Genomic DNA, 19,747 nt, shown 5'->3' with positions numbered 1-19,747 from the left:
ATCACATTATACAGAAAATTAATTGAAAGTTCACACATTAGGCAGAAAACTAATTGAAAGAAATCACATTATGCAGAAAATTAATTGAAAGTTCACACATTAGGCAGAAAACTAATTGAAAGTAATCACACTACAAAGAGAACTAATTAAAGCAAAACTTTGTTAGCAGCAAGCGGTTACATGGCAAACACACTCTACAAGTTACAAAACAAAGCCCACAGTACCTCAGGAAGTGCCTCGTCAAAAATTTGCCTCTGATGAGTTCAAAGAAATGTTTAAGTTATTGATTAAAATCTTTTATTAGGCACTTTCACAGCAACAGCTACAAAACAACAATGTATCCAATCAAATCCTCACATAGCTACAGAACAACATTGTATTCACTCAAATCCTCAGCTACTAAAAGCTTCACTGCAAAATTTGAATTAGTCAAGATGGATTTGACATTTAAAAGTTGATCTAAAACAAAAAACCAAATGTGCATGTTTAGGGTATACAAAAAGCTGCCTAAGCTAATTGTCAACAAATTTGGCCTGTGCCTCACCTCTGCTAAAGACTGTGTGGCCGTAAGCCTTGCCTGATCCCGTTCTAGTTCACTCAAGCGCTCCATGTGTATGTTGACATCTATGTCACCCAACTCTCGCTCTTGGTGACTTCTCAATGCCTTCTCATCCAGATCCTTGCGCTTCTGCTCAGAGTTCCTGATTAAATGCTGCAAGTCTTCCAGCTGCTGTCCCAGAACTCGCATGCGTCTTTCAGCAGAAAACAGCTGGCCAGTCTTGTCTGCTGGGTCAAGGTAAACATTGACATGTTCAACTAAACATTAGGTAAACATTGACATGTTCAACTAAACATTAGGTAAACATTGACATGTTCAACTAAACATTAGGTAAACATTGACAAGTTCAACTAAACATTAGGTAAACATTGACATGTTCAGCTAACATTGACATATTCAACTAAACTTTAGGTAAACATTGACATGTTCAACTAAACATTAGGTCAACATTGATATGTTCAACTAAACATTAGGTAAACATTGACATATTCAACTAAACTTTAGGTCAACATTGACATGTTCAACTAAACATTAGGTCAACATTGATATGTTCAACTAAACATTAGGTAAACATTGACATGTTCAACTAAACATTAGGTAAACATTGACATGTTCAACTAAACATTAGGTAAACAATGACATGTTCAGCTAACATTGACATATTCAACTAAACTTTAGGTAAACATTGACATGTTCAACTAAACATTAGGTCAACATTGATATGTTCAACTAAACATTAGGTAAACATTGACATATTCAACTAAACTTTAGGTCAACATTGACATGTTCAACTAAACATTAGGTCAACATTGATATGTTCAACTAAACATTAGGTAAACATTGACATGTTCAACTAAACATTAGGTAAACATTGACATGTTCAACTAAACATTAGGTAAACAATGACATGTTCAACTAAACATTAGGTAAACATTGACATCTTCAACTAAACATTAGGTAAACATTGACATGTTCAACTAAACATTAGGTAAACATTGACATGTTCAACTAAACATTAGGTAAACAATGACATGTTCAACTAAACATTAGGTAAACATTGACATGTTCAACTAAACATTAGGTAAACACTGACATGTTCAACTAAACATTAGGTAAACACTGACATGTTCAACTAAACATTAAGTATACTTATATTACAAGACACAGCAATGGTCCTTTGGAAAGCAGTTTATCAATTTGATACATATCTTCGTTGTGCACAAAAGTTTTCCGCAACAAATAAGATTTTCATTTAAATGCATGTGGTAGTGGTGTTGTGGCTGGGAGTGATGGATGGAAAAATGGCTAGAGGGTTGTGGTAGTAAGGTAGCAGACACTTATCCCAAGGAAAACCAGGTTGTCTAGTAACATTTAAAATGAACATACATACATCTTTATGTTAACTCTGTCCAGCTGTTGCTTACCAGTGGGTTGGCTGTCAGTTGGTGCTTCTCTGTCTGAGGTAACAACTGGGTACTTGTGGAAATCACTGGGGTAGCCGTTGTGCTCTTGTGCAGCCAGCCTTCTATCAGACACTAAGTCACTGGTGTAGCCGTGCATCTGATCAGACGCCAACCTTTGTTCAGACGCTGTCCTCTCCAGCTCCAACTTTCTCATCTTGTCACGAATTTTGTGGAGAGCTGAGATGACATCTGGACAGGAGAGATGACCACACCAATCAACACATCAGTACAACAGAGAGATGACCACACGAATCAACACATCAGTACAACAGAGAGATGACCACATCAATCAACACATCAGTACAACAGAGAGATGACCACACCAATCAACACATCAGTACAACAGAGAGATGACCACACCAATCAACACATCAGTACAACAGAGGAGAGATGACCACACCAATCAACACATCAGTACAACAGAGAGATGACCACACCAATCAACACATCAGTACAACAGAGGAGAGATGACCACACCAATCAACACATCAGTACAACAGAGGAGAGATGACCACACCAATCAACACATCAGTACAACAGAGAGATGACCACACCAATCAACACATCAGTACAACAGAGGAGAGATGACCACACCAATCAACACATCAGTACAACAGAGAGATGACCACACCAATCAACACATCAGTACAACAGAGGAGAGATGACCACACCAATCAACACATCAGTACAACAGAGAGATGACCACACCAATCAACACATCAGTACAACAGAGAGATGACCACACCAATCAACACATCAGTACAACAGAGAGATGACCACACCAATCAACACATCAGTACAACAGAGGAGAGATGACCACACCAATCAACACATCAGTACAACAGAGGAGAGATGACCACACCAATCAACACATCAGTACAACAGAGAGATGACCACACCAATCAACACATCAGTACAACAGAGGAGAGATGACCACACCAATCAACACATCAGTACAACAGAGAGATGACCACACCAATCAACACATCAGTACAACAGAGAGATGACCACACCAATCAACACATCAGTACAACAGAGAGATGACCACACCAATCAACACATCAGTACAACAGAGAGATGACCACACCAATCAACACATCAGTACAACAGAGAGATGACCACACCAATCAACACATCAGTACAACAGAGGAGAGATGACCACACCAATCAACACATCAGTACAACAGAGGAGAGATGACCACACCAATCAACACATCAGTACAACAGAGAGATGACCACACCAATCAACACATCAGTACAACAGAGAGATGACCACACCAATCAACACATCAGTACAACAGAGAGATGACCACACCGATCAACACATCAGTACAACAGAGGAGAGATGACCACACCAATCAACACATCAGTACAACAGAGGAGAGATGACCACACCAATCAACACATCAGTACAATAGAGGAGAGATGACCACACCAATCAACACATCAGTACAACAGAGGAGAGATGACCACACCAATCAACACATCAGTACAATAGAGGAGAGATGACCACACCAATCAACACATCAGTACAACAGAGGAGAGATGACCACACCAATCAACACATCAGTACAACAGAGGAGAGATGACCACACCAATCAACACATCAGTACAACAGAGAGATGACCACACCAATCAACACATCAGTACAACAGAGGAGAGATGACCACACCAATCAACACATCAGTACAACAGAGAGATGACCACACCAATCAACACATCAGTACAACAGAGAGATGACCACACCAATCAACACATCAGTACAACAGAGAGATGACCACACCAATCAACACATCAGTACAACAGAGAGATGACCACACCAATCAACACATCAGTACAACAGAGAGATGACCACACCAATCAACACATCAGTACAACAGAGGAGAGATGACCACACCAATCAACACATCAGTACAACAGAGAGATGACCACACCAATCAACACATCAGTACAACAGAGAGATGACCACACCAATCAACACATCAGTACAACAGAGGAGAGATGACCACACCAATCAACACATCAGTACAACAGAGAGATGACCACACCAATCAACACATCAGTACAACAGAGAGATGACCACACCAATCAACACATCAGTACAACAGAGGAGAGATGACCACACCAATCAACACATCAGTACAACAGAGAGATGACCACACCAATCAACACATCAGTACAACAGAGGAGAGATGACCACACCAATCAACACATCAGTACAACAGAGAGATGACCACACCAATCAACACATCAGTACAACAGAGGAGAGATGACCACACCAATCAACACATCAGTACAACAGAGAGATGACCACACCAATCAACACATCAGTACAACAGAGGAGAGATGACCACACCAATCAACACATCAGTACAACAGAGGAGAGATGACCACACCAATCAACACATCATTACAACAGAGGAGAGATGACCACACCAATCAACACATCAGTACAACAGAGAGATGACCACACCAATCAACACATCAGTACAACAGAGGAGAGATGACCACACCAATCAACACATCAGTACAACAGAGAGATGACCACACCAATCAACACATCAGTACAACAGAGGAGAGATGACCACACCAATCAACACATCAGTACAACAGAGGAGAGATGACCACACCAATCAACACATCATTACAACAGAGGAGAGATGACCACACCAATCAACACATCAGTACAACAGAGGAGAGATGACCACACCAATCAACACATCAGTACAACAGAGGAGAGATGACCACACCAATCAACACATCAGCACAACAGAGGAGAGATGACCACACCAATCAACACATCAGTACAACAGAGGAGAGATGACCACACCAATCAACACATCAGTACAACAGAGAGATGACCACACCAATCAACACATCAGTACAACAGAGAGATGACCACACCAATCAACACATCAGTACAACAGAGGAGAGATGACCACACCAATCAACACATCAGTACAACAGAGGAGAGATGACCACACCAATCAACACATCAGTACAACAGAGGAGAGATGACCACACCAATCAACACATCAGTACAACAGAGGAGAGATGACCACACCAATCAACACATCAGTACAACAGAGAGATGACTACACCAATCAACACATCAGTACAACAGAGGAGAGATGACCACACCAATCAACACATCATTACAACAGAGAGATGACCACACCAATCAACACATCAGTACAACAGAGAGATGACCACACCAATCAACACATCAGTACAACAGAGAGATGACCACACCAATCAACACATCAGTACAACAGAGGAGAGATGACCACACCAATCAACACATCAGTACAACAGAGGAGAGATGACCACACCAATCAACACATCAGCACAACAGAGGAGAGATGACCACACCAATCAACACATCAGTACAACAGAGGAGAGATGACCACACCAATCAACACATCAGTACAACAGAGAGATGACCACACCAATCAACACATCAGTACAACAGAGAGATGACCACACCAATCAACACATCAGTACAACAGAGGAGAGATGACCACACCAATCAACACATCAGTACAACAGAGGAGAGATGACCACACCAATCAACACATCAGTACAACAGAGGAGAGATGACCACACCAATCAACACATCAGTACAACAGAGGAGAGATGACCACACCAATCAACACATCAGTACAACAGAGAGATGACTACACCAATCAACACATCAGTACAACAGAGGAGAGATGACCACACCAATCAACACATCATTACAACAGAGAGATGACCACACCAATCAACACATCAGTACAACAGAGAGATGACCACACCAATCAACACATCAGTACAACAGAGAGATGACCACACCAATCAACACATCAGTACAACAGAGGAGAGATGACCACACCAATCAACACATCAGTACAACAGAGGAGAGATGACCACACCAATCAACACATCAGTACAACAGAGAGATGACCACACCAATCAACACATCAGTACAACAGTTGATGGAGGAGAGACTACCAGTGACCATAAGTTGATGGGGGAGGGACTACAAGTTGATGGGGGAGGGACTACAAGTTGATGGGGGAGGGACTACAAGTTGACCATCCAATTACCATCTCTCCCACACGTGGGGAACGAGTCTACTGGTCTGTCCATTCTTGTCAAATCTGTGTTGATGAAAGGCTTGGTGGGTGGATAGTCCATGTACCGTGTGGACAAATCTGTGCTGGTCAAGAGGCTCTCCTCCATCGCATGGTCAGCCTGGGGGCGGGGCAGCTGCTTGGGACAGGCGGAGCTTCCACAGCTGATGGCTACATAGCGCTTTCTCTCATCTGCCTGAAAGTAACACAGAGCTGTTTGACTGGACGATTGTCAACTGTCAAACTTCAGAGACAGTCTACAAATTGTTTAGAAATCTTACACAATTTTAAACTGTCAAACTTCAGTCTACAAATTGTTTAGAAATCTTACACAATTTTCAACTGTCAAACTTCTAAGACAGTCTACAAATTGTTTAGAAGTGCTGTTTGGTGTGCTGTGCCCTATGTGGGTGGGGTAGTGTGCTGTGCCCTATGTGGGTGGGGTAGTGTGCTGTGCCCTATGTGGGTGGGGTAGTGTGCTGTGCCCTATGTGGGTGGGGTAGTGTGCTGTGCCCTATGTGGGTGGAGTAGTGTGCTGTGCGCTATGTGGGTGGGGTGGGGGTAGTGTGATGTGCCCTATGTGGGTGGGGGTAGTGTGCTGTGCACTATGTGGGTGGGTTGGGGGTAGTGTGCTGTGCCCTATGTGGGTGGGGTAGTGTGCTGTGCGCTATGTGGGTGGGGTGGGGGTAGTGTGCTGTGCGCTATGTGGGTGGGGTGGGGGTAGTGTGATGTGCCCTATGTGGGTGGGGGTAGTGTGCTGTGCGCTATGAGGGTGGGGTAGTGTGCTGTGCGCTATGTGGGTGGGGTGGGGGTAGTGTGATGTGCCCTATGTGGGTGGGGGTAGTGTGCTGTGCCCTATGTGGATGGGGTAGTGTGCTGTGCGCTATATGGGTAGGGTGGGGGTAGTGTGCTGTGCGCTATGTGGGGTGGTGTAGTGTGCTGTGCGCTATGTGGGTGGGGTGGGGGTAGTGTGCTGTGCACTATGTGGGTGGGGTGGGGGTAGTGTGCTGTGCACTATGTGGGTGGGGTGGGGGTAGTGTGCTGTGCACTATGTGGGTGGGGTAGTGTGTGCTAGGACACAACAATTTGAGATCCAGCACTAATGAATTTCAAATAGTTTCAACAATTTGAGATCCAGCACTAATGACATTCAAATAGTTTCAACAAACATTCCACACAAAGACAGCCGGTACTGTAGGAAAGTTACGACACGGGGATATCACTGTCACCACACCGGTGGCCGATAACCACAAGTTCGATAGAGGGGAGGTAATCAGAGGCAAGATAGATAGAGGGGAGGTAATCAGAGGCAAGATAGAGGGGAGGTAATCAGAGGCAAGGTAGATAGAGGGGAGGTAATCAGAGGCAAGATAGATAGAGGGGAGGTAATCAGAGGCAAGATAGAGGGGAGGTAATCAGAGGCAAGGTAGATAGAGGGGAGGTAATAGGAGGCAAGATAGAGGGGAGGTAATCAGAGGCAAGATAGAGGGGAGGTAATCAGAGGCAAGATAGAGGGGAGGTAATAAGCGGTACGATATAGGGGAGGTAATAAGCGGTACGATAGAGGGGAGGTAATAAGCGGTACGATAGAGGGGAGGTAATCAGAGGCAAGATAGAGGGGAGGTAATCAGAGGCACGATAGAGGGGAGGTAATCAGAGGCACAATAGAGGGGAGGTAATCAGAGGCAAGATAGAGGGGAGGTAATCAGAGGCAAGATAGAGGGAAGGTAATCAGAGGCAAGATAGAGGGGAGGTAATCAGAGGCAAGATAGAGGGAAGGTAATCAGAGGCAAGATAGAGGGGAAGTAATCAGAGGCAAGATAGAGGGGAGGTAATAAGCGGTACGATATAGGGGAGGTAATCAGAGGCAAGATAGAGGGGAGGTAATCAGAGGCAAGATAGAGGGGAGGTAATCAGAGGCAAGATAGAGGGGAGGTAATCAGAGGCAAGATAGAGGGGAGGTAATCAGAGGCAAGATAGAGGGGAGGTAATCAGAGGCAAGATAGAGGGGAGGTAATCAGAGGCAAGATAGAGGGAAGGTAATCAGAGGCAAGATAGAGGGGAGGTAATCAGAGGCAAGATAGAGGGAAGGTAATCAGAGGCAAGATAGAGGGGAAGTAATCAGAGGCAAGATAGAGGGGAGGTAATAAGCGGTACGATATAGGGGAGGTAATCAGAGGCAAGATAGAGGGGAGGTAATCAGAGGCAAGATAGAGGGGAGGTAATCAGAGGCAAGATAGAGGGGAGGTAATCGAGGCAAGATAGAGGGGAGGTAATCAGAGGCAAGATAGAGGGAAGGTAATCAGAGGCAAGATAGAGGGGAGGTAATCAGCGGTACGATAAAAGGAGGCACGATAGGGGGGTGGCGCATAACTCGAGCCTCGGCAAACACTTGTAGCGGGCTAGCGGGGTATTTACCTGCGAGAATATCTGATCACCCAGGAGCTATTGCCTGAGTTCCTGATCCCTGGTTTTAGGGGATTAGCCTAATGGGGAACAACGGGAGGTCACAGCAGGAGGTGGGGTGGGTGGATCAGTTGTCGCCTCGGTGGTAAATGATAGGGGGTGTGTTGATAACACAGGGTGGGTGTGTGGATATCACAGGGGGTGTGTTGATATCACAGGGGGTGTGTTGATAGCACAGGGGGTGTGTTGATATCACAGGGGGTGTGTTGATAGCACAGGGGGTGTGTTGACATCATAAAAATGTTTTCTCGTTGTTCCCAGATTGAAGGCCAGACGAAAAACTTTTCTTCGTGCCTAAAACACCACTGTCACTACATGAAATGTGTGGGTGACATATTGGTTTTGTATTGACACAACACCACTGTTACTACATGAAATGTGTGGGTGACATATTGGTTTTGTATTGACACAACACCACTGTCACTACATGAAATGTGTGGGTGACATATTGGTTTTGTATTGACACAACACCACTGTCACTACATGAAATGTGTGGGTGACATATTGGTTTTGTATTGACACAACACCACTGTCACTACATGAAATGTGTGGTGACATATTGGTTTTGTATTGACGACCAAGTTCTGAAATCAATCAACTGTGACCAGGCACGAACGCGTCTCGGTTACGGTCGAATAAACAACGAATAGAGGCCGACCCGTGGGCTGTCCCAGGTATTGTTGCTGGCATGTCGGGGTCAGTGTGGTGACAGTGTGGTGACACACGCAACCCTAACCACACAGCCTGGTGACACACGCAACCCTAACCACACAGTGTGGTGACACACGCAACCCTAACCACACAGTGTGGTGACACACGCAACCCTAACCACACAGGGTGGTGACACACGCAACCCTAACCACACAGGCTGGTGAGTGACACAAGCAACCCTAACCACACAGGGTGGTGACACACGCAACCCTAACCACACAGGGTGGTGACACACGCAACCCTAACCACACAGGGTGGTGACACACGCAACCATAACCACACAGTGTGGTGACACACGCAACCCTAACCACACAGCCTGGTGACACACGCAACCCTAACCACACAGGGTGGTGACACACGCAACCCTAACCACACAGGGTGGTGACACACGCAACCATAACCACACAGTGTGGTGACACACGCAACCATAACCACACAGTGTGGTGACACACGCAACCCTAACCACACAGCCTGGTGACACACGCAACCCTAACCACACAGTGTGGTGACACACGCAACCCTAACCACACAGCCTGGTGACACACGCAACCCTAACCACACAGCCTGGTGACACACGCAACCCTAACCACACAGCCTGGTGACACACGCAACCATAACCACACAGTGTGGTGACACACGCAACCCTAACCACACAGCCTGGTGACACACGCAACCCTAACCACACAGCCTGGTGACACACGCAACCCTAACCACACAGTGTGGTGACACACGCAACCCTAACCACACAGTGTGGTGACACACGCAACCATAACCACACAGTGTGGTGACACACGCAACCCTAACCACACAGGGTGGTGACACACGCAACCCCAACCACAGAGGCTGGTGAGTGACACACGCAACCCTAACCACACAGCCTGGTGACACACGCAACCCTAACCACACAGTGTGGTGACACACGCAACCCTAACCTCACATAGATCCACGTGACGTGACCCCTTGACCCATACATCCACGTGACGTGACCTATAGATCCACGTAACGTGATCCATAGATCCACGTGACGAGACCCATACATCCACGTGACGTGACCCATAGATCCACGTGATGTGACCCATAGATCCACGTGACGTGACCCATAGATCCACGTGACGTGACCCATAGATCCACGTGACGTGACCCATAGATCCACGTAACGTGACCCATAGATCCACGTGACGTGACCCATAGATCCACGTGGCGTGACCTATAGATCCACGTGACGTGACCTATAGATCCACGTGACCTATAGATCCACGTGATGTGACCCATAGATCCACGTGACGTGACCCATAGATTCACGTGGCGTGACCCATAGATCCACGTGGCGTGACCCATAGATCCACGTGACGTGACCCACAGATCCACGTGACGTGACCCATGCATCCACGTGACGTGACCTATAGATCCACGTAACGTGACCTATAGATCCACGTGACGTGACCCATAGATTCACGTGGCGTGACCCATAGATCCACGTAACGTGACCCACAGATCCACGTGACGTGACCCACAGATCCACGTGACGTGACCCATAGATCCACGTGACGTGACCCATAGATTCACGTGGCGTGACCCATAGATCCACGTGACGTGACCCACAGATCCACGTGACGTGACCCATAGATCCACGTGACGTGACCCACAGATCCACGTGACGTGACCCATAGATCCACGTGACGTGACCCATAGATTCACGTGGCGTGACCCATAGATCCACGTAACGTGACCCACAGATCCACGTGACGTGACCCACAGATCCACGTGACGTGACCCATAGATCCACGTGACGTGACCCATAGATTCACGTGGCGTGACCCATAGATTCACGTGGCGTGACCCACAGATCCACGTGACGTGACCCACAGATCCACGTGACGTGACCCATAGATCCACGTGACGTGACCCATAGATTCACGTGGCGTGACCCATAGATCCACGTGACGTGACCCACAGATCCACGTGACGTGACCCATAGATCCACGTGACGTGACCCATAGATCCACCCGGTGACGACACAGAAAAATGTGCCGTTAAAAAATTGTGAGCGTCACCAAAAGAACGAGCCCTGGTGGCCGGGTGGATAAATCCTTGAAGAAAGGAACAGACCCAATGGTACCAGGACAAAGGTCAAAACACATACAACACTACTTTACCCAATGGTACCAGGACAAAAGGCCAAAACACATACAACACTACTTTACCCAATGGTACCAGGACAAAAGGCCAAAACACATACAACACTACTTTACCTGCTCCAGAAATCGTAGGTCAAGACAGAATTGGAACCAAATGACAACACACTAGTGACCAGGTATTTCAGCGTACAAGTGACAGACCTGTCATGTTAACGTACTAGGGTACCACAGGTGCGAGCTACGCTGGGTGAAAAGTGAAATCTTCCGCAAGTATGTCAGCGTGGGGGGGGGGGGGGGGGGGGGGGGCTAGAGCGTTACGACAGCTGTATGGTTTGTCGTAGCTAGTTGAGGTGCCTGTAGTGACGCCACTGACGGCTACTTGCGACTTAGCATTCGTTTGGCCCGAGTTTTACATTTAAAGTTTGTTTAGCTCTAGTTTTACATTTAAAGTTTGTTTGGCGAAATACTAGTGTAATTGTACCTTTTAAGTCAGATTTTAACACCGCCCCCCTCCCCCAGACAAGTGAGATTTTAGCACCGCCCCCCCCCCCCCCCGACAAGTCAGGTTTATGCTATAAAAAAATACAACCCACAACAATAAACATACACAATTTACAATTGTTAACAAATTAATAAAAATATTTCTAAAAAGATTTTTGTGACTTTTTTCTGTGACTTTTTTTCCGATAAAATTTTTCCACTGTGACTTTTTTCTGTGACTTTTTTTCCTAGCAAAAACTGTGACTTTTTTTCTGTGTTTTTTTTTCCTGTGACTTTTTTTCCGTTCACCGACAAGTCAGATTTTAACACCGCCCCCCCCCCCCAGACAAGTGAGATTTTAGCACCGCCCCGCCCCCCCCCCCCCCCCCCCCCCCCACCCCAGTCGGCGAGACAACAAGACGCTTGGCTTTTATTGCCCAGAGACTTTCTTCAGCTGTAGACTATCTCTCGTGTACGTAGATTTGTGTACAGACTAGATTGTTGTGTACAGTCTAGATCTAGCTGGACCTACGGCAGGAGCTTAACTCTAGGGCTGGTGGACCTACGGCAGGAGCTTAACTCTAGGGCTGGTGGACCTACGGCAGGAGCTTAACTCTAGGGCTGGTGGACCTACGGCAGGAGCTTAACTCTAGGGCTGGTGGACCTACGGCAGGAGCTTAACTCTAGGGCTGGTGGACCTACGGCAGGAGCTTAACTCTAGGGCTGGTGGAGATGACACTGATAGACCTACGGCAGGAGCTTAGCTCTAGGGCTGGTGGACCTACGGCAGGAGCTTAGCTCTAGGGCTGGTGGAGATGACACTGATAGACCTACGGCAGGAGCTTTGCTCTAGGGCTGCCTACCAAATTGTGGCAGCCATTGAGTCAGCTCAAGTGGTCTTTAACGCTTGGACACACTTGCACAAACAAAACCAGCACTTGAAATGAGAGCCAACGAAAACCAGAAAGCTCCATGTTTTTTAGCGGAACAAAATTAGATTTGCTCGTGAATGGCGGCGAGGCTGGCAATGTAGTGCAGCTAATCCACTACAAATAAAGCTATTCACACTCGCACACTTTTTTATTGGCAATATCATTGCGGGGATCATTTTCGTTTTCTGTACCGCCTTCAATAAATGGCTAGCCAATCACACATAACAAAGTAGAAACTACGGGAACCAACTAAAAGCATGATAAAGTAGAAAGTATGAGAACTAACTGAAAGCATGATAAAGTAGAAAGTATGAGAACCAACTAAGAGCATGATAAAGTAGAAAGTATGAGAACCAACTAAAAGCATGATAAAGTAGAAAGTATGAGAACCAACTAAAAGCATGATAAAGTAGAAAGTATGAGAACCAACTAAAAGCATGATAAAGTAGAAAGTATGAGAACCAACTAAAAGCATGATAAAGTAGAAAGTATGAGAACCAACTAAGAGCATGATAAAGTAGAAAGTATGAGAACCAACTAAAAGCATGATAAAGTAGAAAGTATGAGAACCAACTAAAAGCATGATAAAGTAGAAAGTATAAGAACCAACTAAAAGCATGATAAAGTAGAAAGTATGAGAACTAACTGAAAGCATGATAAAGTAGAAAGTATGAGAACCAACTGAAAGCATGATAAAGTAGAAAGTATGAGAACTAACTGAAAGCATGATAAAGTAGAAAGTATGAGAACCAACTGAAAGCATGATAAAGTAGAAAGTATGAGAACTAACTGAAAGCATGATAAAGTAGAGAGTATGAGAACCAACTGAAAGTAGAATCACAGGGTAGAATGCGCTATCTAATCCCCGTCGTCTGGCCAAGGACATAGTGTAACTAAACATCATTTAATGCTGTTTTCTTCACCTCACACGTCCGTTCGGGGATTTCCCTCACGTCTTCAGTGAGTAATCAGTGACGTAATCAGTGACGTAATCAGTGACGTAGTCAGTGTGGTAATCTGTGGGACCATATGTGACGTCTTCGGTTGGGGGGACTGTGACACGTGTGTCAACACACTGACTGTGACGTGTCAACACACTGACTGTGACACGTGTGTCAACACACTAACTGTGACACATGTGTCAACACACTGACTGTGACACATGTGTCAACACACTGACTGTGACACGTGTGTCAACACACTGACACAACACTGTAACCAAAGACTGAACCAAGGGACACAACCAAACACGCTTGATATGTTGGGTGGAAAATATCGGCTTCTTCAAGTTTTCACTGTGTTAAAGGTGAACGACAAAGACTTTAAAATTTTCACTTTGTTTTCAATTCCAAAACCCAAGTTTGGACTGGCCGGGCCGTAAGAAAACAACGCGACAATCTTCAACACATCAATCAAAGAAAATTGACAGCCGTTGCAACTGTTGAAGAACAACGAACGGCCTCGGGCCTGGAATGTTGCCCCCCCCCCCACCACCTACCAAACCGGGTCCCCCCCCCCCCCCCCACACACACACACCACCTACCAAACCAGTCGCACTCTCGTGTGGGAGGAAATATTAAAAGCGAATTTGCGGCGGCAACAATAATGGCGCATTGTTCACTAGACTCGTCGCCATGACAACAGAAAGAAAACAAAAGAAAACATAATTCAGCCCTATCAATCTCATGTGTGGAGGGGGGGGGAGGGGGCGGTACATTCTCCACACCAGCGCCAGAAGCAGTTTGTGATACCTCCACAGTTGTCAAACACATACATACCCCACACTTGTAGTCAAACACATACATACCCCACAGTTGTCAAACACATACATACCCCACAGTTGTCAAACACATACATACCCCACAGTTGTCAAACACATACATACCCCACAGTTGTCAAACACATACATACCCCACAGTTGTCAAACACATACATACCCCACAGTTGTCAAACACATACATACCCCACAGTTGTCAAACACATACATACCCCACAGTTGTCAAACACATACATACCCCACACTTGTAGTCAAACACATACATACCCCACAGTTGTCAAACACATACATACCCCACACTTGTAGTCAAACACATACATACCCCACAGTTGTCAAACACATTCATACCCCACACTTGTAGTCAAACACATACATACCCCACAGTTGTCAAACACATACATACCCCACAGTTGTCAAACACATACATACCCCACACTTGTAGTCAAACACATACATACCCCACAGTTGTCAAACACATTCATACCCCACACTTGTAGTCAAACACATACATACCCCACAGTTGTCAAACACATACATACCCCACACATGTCAAACACATACATACCCCACAGTTGTCAAACACATTCATACCCCACACTTGTAGTCAAACACATACATACCCCACAGTTGTCAAACACATACATACCCCACAGTTGTCAAACACATACATACCCCACAGTTGTCAAACACATTCATACCCCACACTTGTAGTCAAACACATACATACCCCACAGTTGTCAAACACATACATACCCCACAGTTGTCAAACACATTCATACCCCACACTTGTAGTCAAACACATACATACCCCACAGTTGTCAAACACATTCATACCCCACACTTGTAGTCAAACACATACATACCCCACAGTTGTCAAACACATACATACCCCACACTTGTAGTCAAACACATACATACCCCACACTTGTAGTCAAACACATTCATACCCCACACTTGTAGTCAAACACATTCATACCCCACACTTGTAGTCAAACACATACATACCCCACACTTGTAGTCAAACACATTCATACCCCACACTTGTAGTCAAACACATACATACCCCACACTTGTAGTCAAACACATACATACCCCACACATGTAGTCAAACACATACATACCCCACAGTTGTCAAACACATTCATAACCCACAGTTGTCAAACACATACATACCCCACAGTTGTCAAACACATACATACCCCATTGTTGTCAAACACATACATACCCCACACTTGTAGTCAAACACATACATACCCCACAGTTGTCAAACACATACATACCCCACAGTTGTCAAACACATACATACCCCATTGTTGTCAAACACATACATACCCCACACTTGTAGTCAAACACATACATACCCCACAGTTGTCAAACACATACATACCCCATTGTTGTCAAACACATACATACCCCACACTTGTCGAACACATACATACCCCACACTTGTAGTCAAACACATACATACCCCACACTTGTAGTCAAACACATACATACCCCACACATGTCAAACACATACATACCCCACACTTGTAGTCAAACACATATATACCCCACACTTGTAGTCAAACACATACATACCCCACACTTGTAGTCAAACACATACATACCCCACACTTGTATTCAAACACATACATACCCCACACTTGTAGTCAAACACATGCATACCCCACACTTGTAGTCAAACACATACATACCCCACACTTGTATTCAAACACATGCATACCCCACACTTGTCAAACACATACATACCCCACACTTGTATTCAAACACATGCATACCCCACACTTGTATTCAAACACATGCATACCCCACACTTGTAGTCAAACACATACATACCCCACACTTGTATTCAAACACATGCATACCCCACACTTGTAGTCAAACACATACATACCCCACACTTGTATTCAAACACATACATACCCCACACTTGTATTCAAACACATGCATACCCCACACTTGTAGTCAAACACATACATACCCCACACATGTCAAACACATACATACCCCACACTTGTAGTCAAACACATACATACCCCACACTTGTATTCAAACACATACATACCCCACACTTGTATTCAAACACATGCATACCCTACACTTGTTGTCAAACACATACATACCCCACACTTGTAGTCAAACACATACATACCCTACACTTGTTGTCAAACACATACATACCCCACACTTGTAGTCAAACACATACATACCCCACACTTGTCAAACACATACATACCTTCCGATCCACCCTTTGACCCTCGCTATAGTCCCTACCTACCCAGTCGACATCATACACAAACCCTCAGAGTTTAGGTATTAGTGAGTTTTGTAATGTGGGAGGTAGTCCAGAGTAATATGTTTACCACTGGTATACAAAGCAGTGCAGGACGGTGAAGTTCAAAGGTTAAAGGGGAGAGGGTAGGGATCAGAACCCATTAAATGCTTGCTTCCATTTGGGTGTTGTTCGAAAAAATTTATTTTATTTTTAGCTATTATTCACAAAAGAATGTGTTTTTTTTTAATTATTTATTTTAAATTTGAATTGTAGAAATACAATTTCTTTGCGTTTATGACATGATTGCAATGTATATCTGCAGTTCCAGAAACCCCTCAATTTTCATCAGCAATGAAATAAGAAATTACTTGTGAAAATTGCTATTGAAGCATTAATAATGAAAAGATAACTGATTAAAACTCAATGCTAGTTCACATGAACTTTAATCCATTTTAATTTTAAAATAGTAATTGAATAGCATTGTGACCTCCACAAGTGATGCATATTTTATTAATTTTAAAATTAGGAATACTAGAACTTTTACTATTAGCCTACTTATTAGCGTGTGTAATTATTACATCATTTAGTCTACATAACATATATCTATAGTAGTGGTTCTTAAGCATTTTAGAGGTACCCCACCAGCTTCACAAGCGTATTCACCAAATCTTTTTAGTATTAAAAATAAAGTGTGATTCTTTTCTAATTTAAAATAAAGGTATATATTTTACTGGTGCATAAACGAACCATGCATCAACATCACTGTGTTCAAAGAAAGAAATATACTAGTGAATATTAACTGAAAATCAGTGTGACTTAAAATCATGCAGAAAGGACAGCACTGACTCTCATCAAGTTCCGAACTATCAAGAATCAAATTATTGTACACAAATATTCGTCTGATACTAGCTTTTTTGCTCACCATAGTATGAAGGGATTAAACTATTACGACATACCATCAAGTCAACTACTGGGCCAAAATATAGAAATAAAAAGCCTATTCATCACACACATATGCAGGATCAATGCGCAACTGTATATGTGGCATGGACACTTTTCGTGATGTATGTGTGCCATTACATCAAAGGTTTCACAATAAAGAAATATCACTAAACTGAAATGTAGTATCTCGCTTTGGGCACGTATTACTTTATTATTATGTCATGCTTTTGCACTGTCATATTTGAATAGTTGCCTGCTTCAGACACTAGTTTTAGCGTCAGCACTAACAAAATATGATTGCAAATCATGAGTCTGGTTTTTGTCTAGACCTACATTGATCCCCTGAAGTTTGGTTGAACCTAGGTTAAGAACCACTGATCTATAGACTAATAGACTGTAATAACTATAATTATGAACATAAATTTAAACTGCTTGCTATAAACTAATATTTTTTCTCATAAAATGTAACAAAAGACTGCACTGCTCTCTAAACATATCTCCTTCTCTGGTCATATGTCATATAGTGACATGAAATTATAGGTGACTAGGAACAGCTGTAATATAGGGCCTATAGCCTAGATATTCCCCGTTGGCTGGGAATATTTCCGAATAGCCTCGACCACTTGGCCTTCCTAAAGTAAAGCTAGATAGTTGAGAACTTAAGCAAGTCATTACTTAGTTTACATCACTTAAGACTTCAGTCTTGAACTCCAGGCAGATTAAAAAAAGTGTCTACTCTATTTTATACACTAGATTTAAAACTTAATCTTTAAGCCTAAATATGGTAATCTATCGTTTTAGGTACATAAAATCGCCCGCGACTAGTAATGTGAAAAACAGGTGACTCTTTAAATTTTAATAATTATTTCACATTTTGAGGAGGATTTATGTTTTGAAAAATACAAAAATGTTTCAGCAATAAATGAAGACTAGCGATGTTTCCAACAGATGCAACCATGCTCATTTACTATAGCAGCCATCTTGTTTAAGTTTTTTTTTTTTATACTTATAGCGCGAGATTCAGGGGAAGCCACTCTAACTTACATATGGCTGCTTTTTATATACTTTTTATAGCAAATCCTGCTTGCAAACACTGCTGTTTAAAGTTAATTTCTTGCCTATATATTGAACTATATTGATATATATTTATTATTTAATATTTAGCCATTGATTTAGGTTTATTATTCATTTATCTATAATATTTATTATTTGACACAAATATATCACAATATACTTCTATTAAAGCCTTAACAATGAGGTAACTTTTCCATACATTAACATTAGTCCGCGGGCGATTTTACGTAATAAAACAATAGATTACCCTAAATAATTAATAATATATTTTGATTTTCCTACCTTTAAAAAAGCTGGTTCCATAAGACACGAAAGGGCACCTTTTTAAAGAGAATATCTAGAATTCTTCTGTCTCTTAAGTAGTCTGATCTAGGATGCTAGAGTCTAGATCTAGGCCCAAGCCAAATAATCAAATAATAATTTTGAATTGTCACCACAGATTACTCTGAGATTACACTAGACTTGACTAGACTAGTTAAATTTAAAATTACTACAGAAACAGTGATTTTGAGTGAAACACTGAGTCACTGACTGAACTGAATAAATCGAGTACTTGAGATGTTTTGGTTAAGCTTATATAATATTATATAACATTTAGATCTATATCTAGATTAGATCTTATTTAAATTTAAACGTAAATCATGTCTAGATTAGATCTTATTTAAATTTAAACGTAAAGGTCTATGAACATTGATCCAAAACAAGTAAAACAGGACCATTCAAATCTAATGTTTATTATTTGAGTAAAGGATAACTCTTTTTTACAAATGTTTAGGATTTCTATGAATGCGGAAATGGACTATGTAGGCTAA

At 43.3% G+C, this 19,747-nt stretch overlaps 1 protein-coding gene across 4 annotated transcripts in view; it reads right to left on the bottom strand.

Moving 5' to 3' along the window:
* LOC131948740 (centrosomal protein of 57 kDa) overlaps nt 1–19,681 on the bottom strand; it is a 36,227-nt gene extending 16,546 nt beyond the window's left edge. The window contains exons 1-5 of one of the 4 annotated variants that reach the window (XM_059310416.1): nt 19,218–19,681; nt 6,111–6,333; nt 1,984–2,211; nt 545–786; nt 225–254 (exon numbers count right to left, since the gene is read on the bottom strand). In XM_059310416.1, coding sequence (XP_059166399.1) covers nt 225–254; nt 545–786; nt 1,984–2,211; nt 6,111–6,333; nt 19,218–19,238 — 744 coding nt within the window. In that variant the 5' untranslated portion in view covers nt 19,239–19,681. Of the gene's footprint in view, nt 1–224; nt 255–544; nt 787–1,983; nt 2,212–6,110; nt 6,334–11,566; nt 11,703–19,217 lie in introns of those variants that run through there. The other 3 variants (XM_059310417.1, XM_059310419.1, XM_059310418.1) reach the window with 3 other exon arrangements.
* Between the last annotated feature and the right edge of the window lie 66 nt (nt 19,682–19,747).

Source organism: Physella acuta, unplaced genomic scaffold, assembly GCF_028476545.2.
Source record: "Physella acuta isolate Inbredline_101_S28 unplaced genomic scaffold, ASM2847654v3 ptg000658l, whole genome shotgun sequence".
Taxonomy (NCBI): Eukaryota; Metazoa; Mollusca; class Gastropoda; family Physidae; genus Physella; species Physella acuta.
Note: the sequence above shows the minus strand (reverse complement) of the source record. Positions and strands in the feature narration are given on the sequence as shown.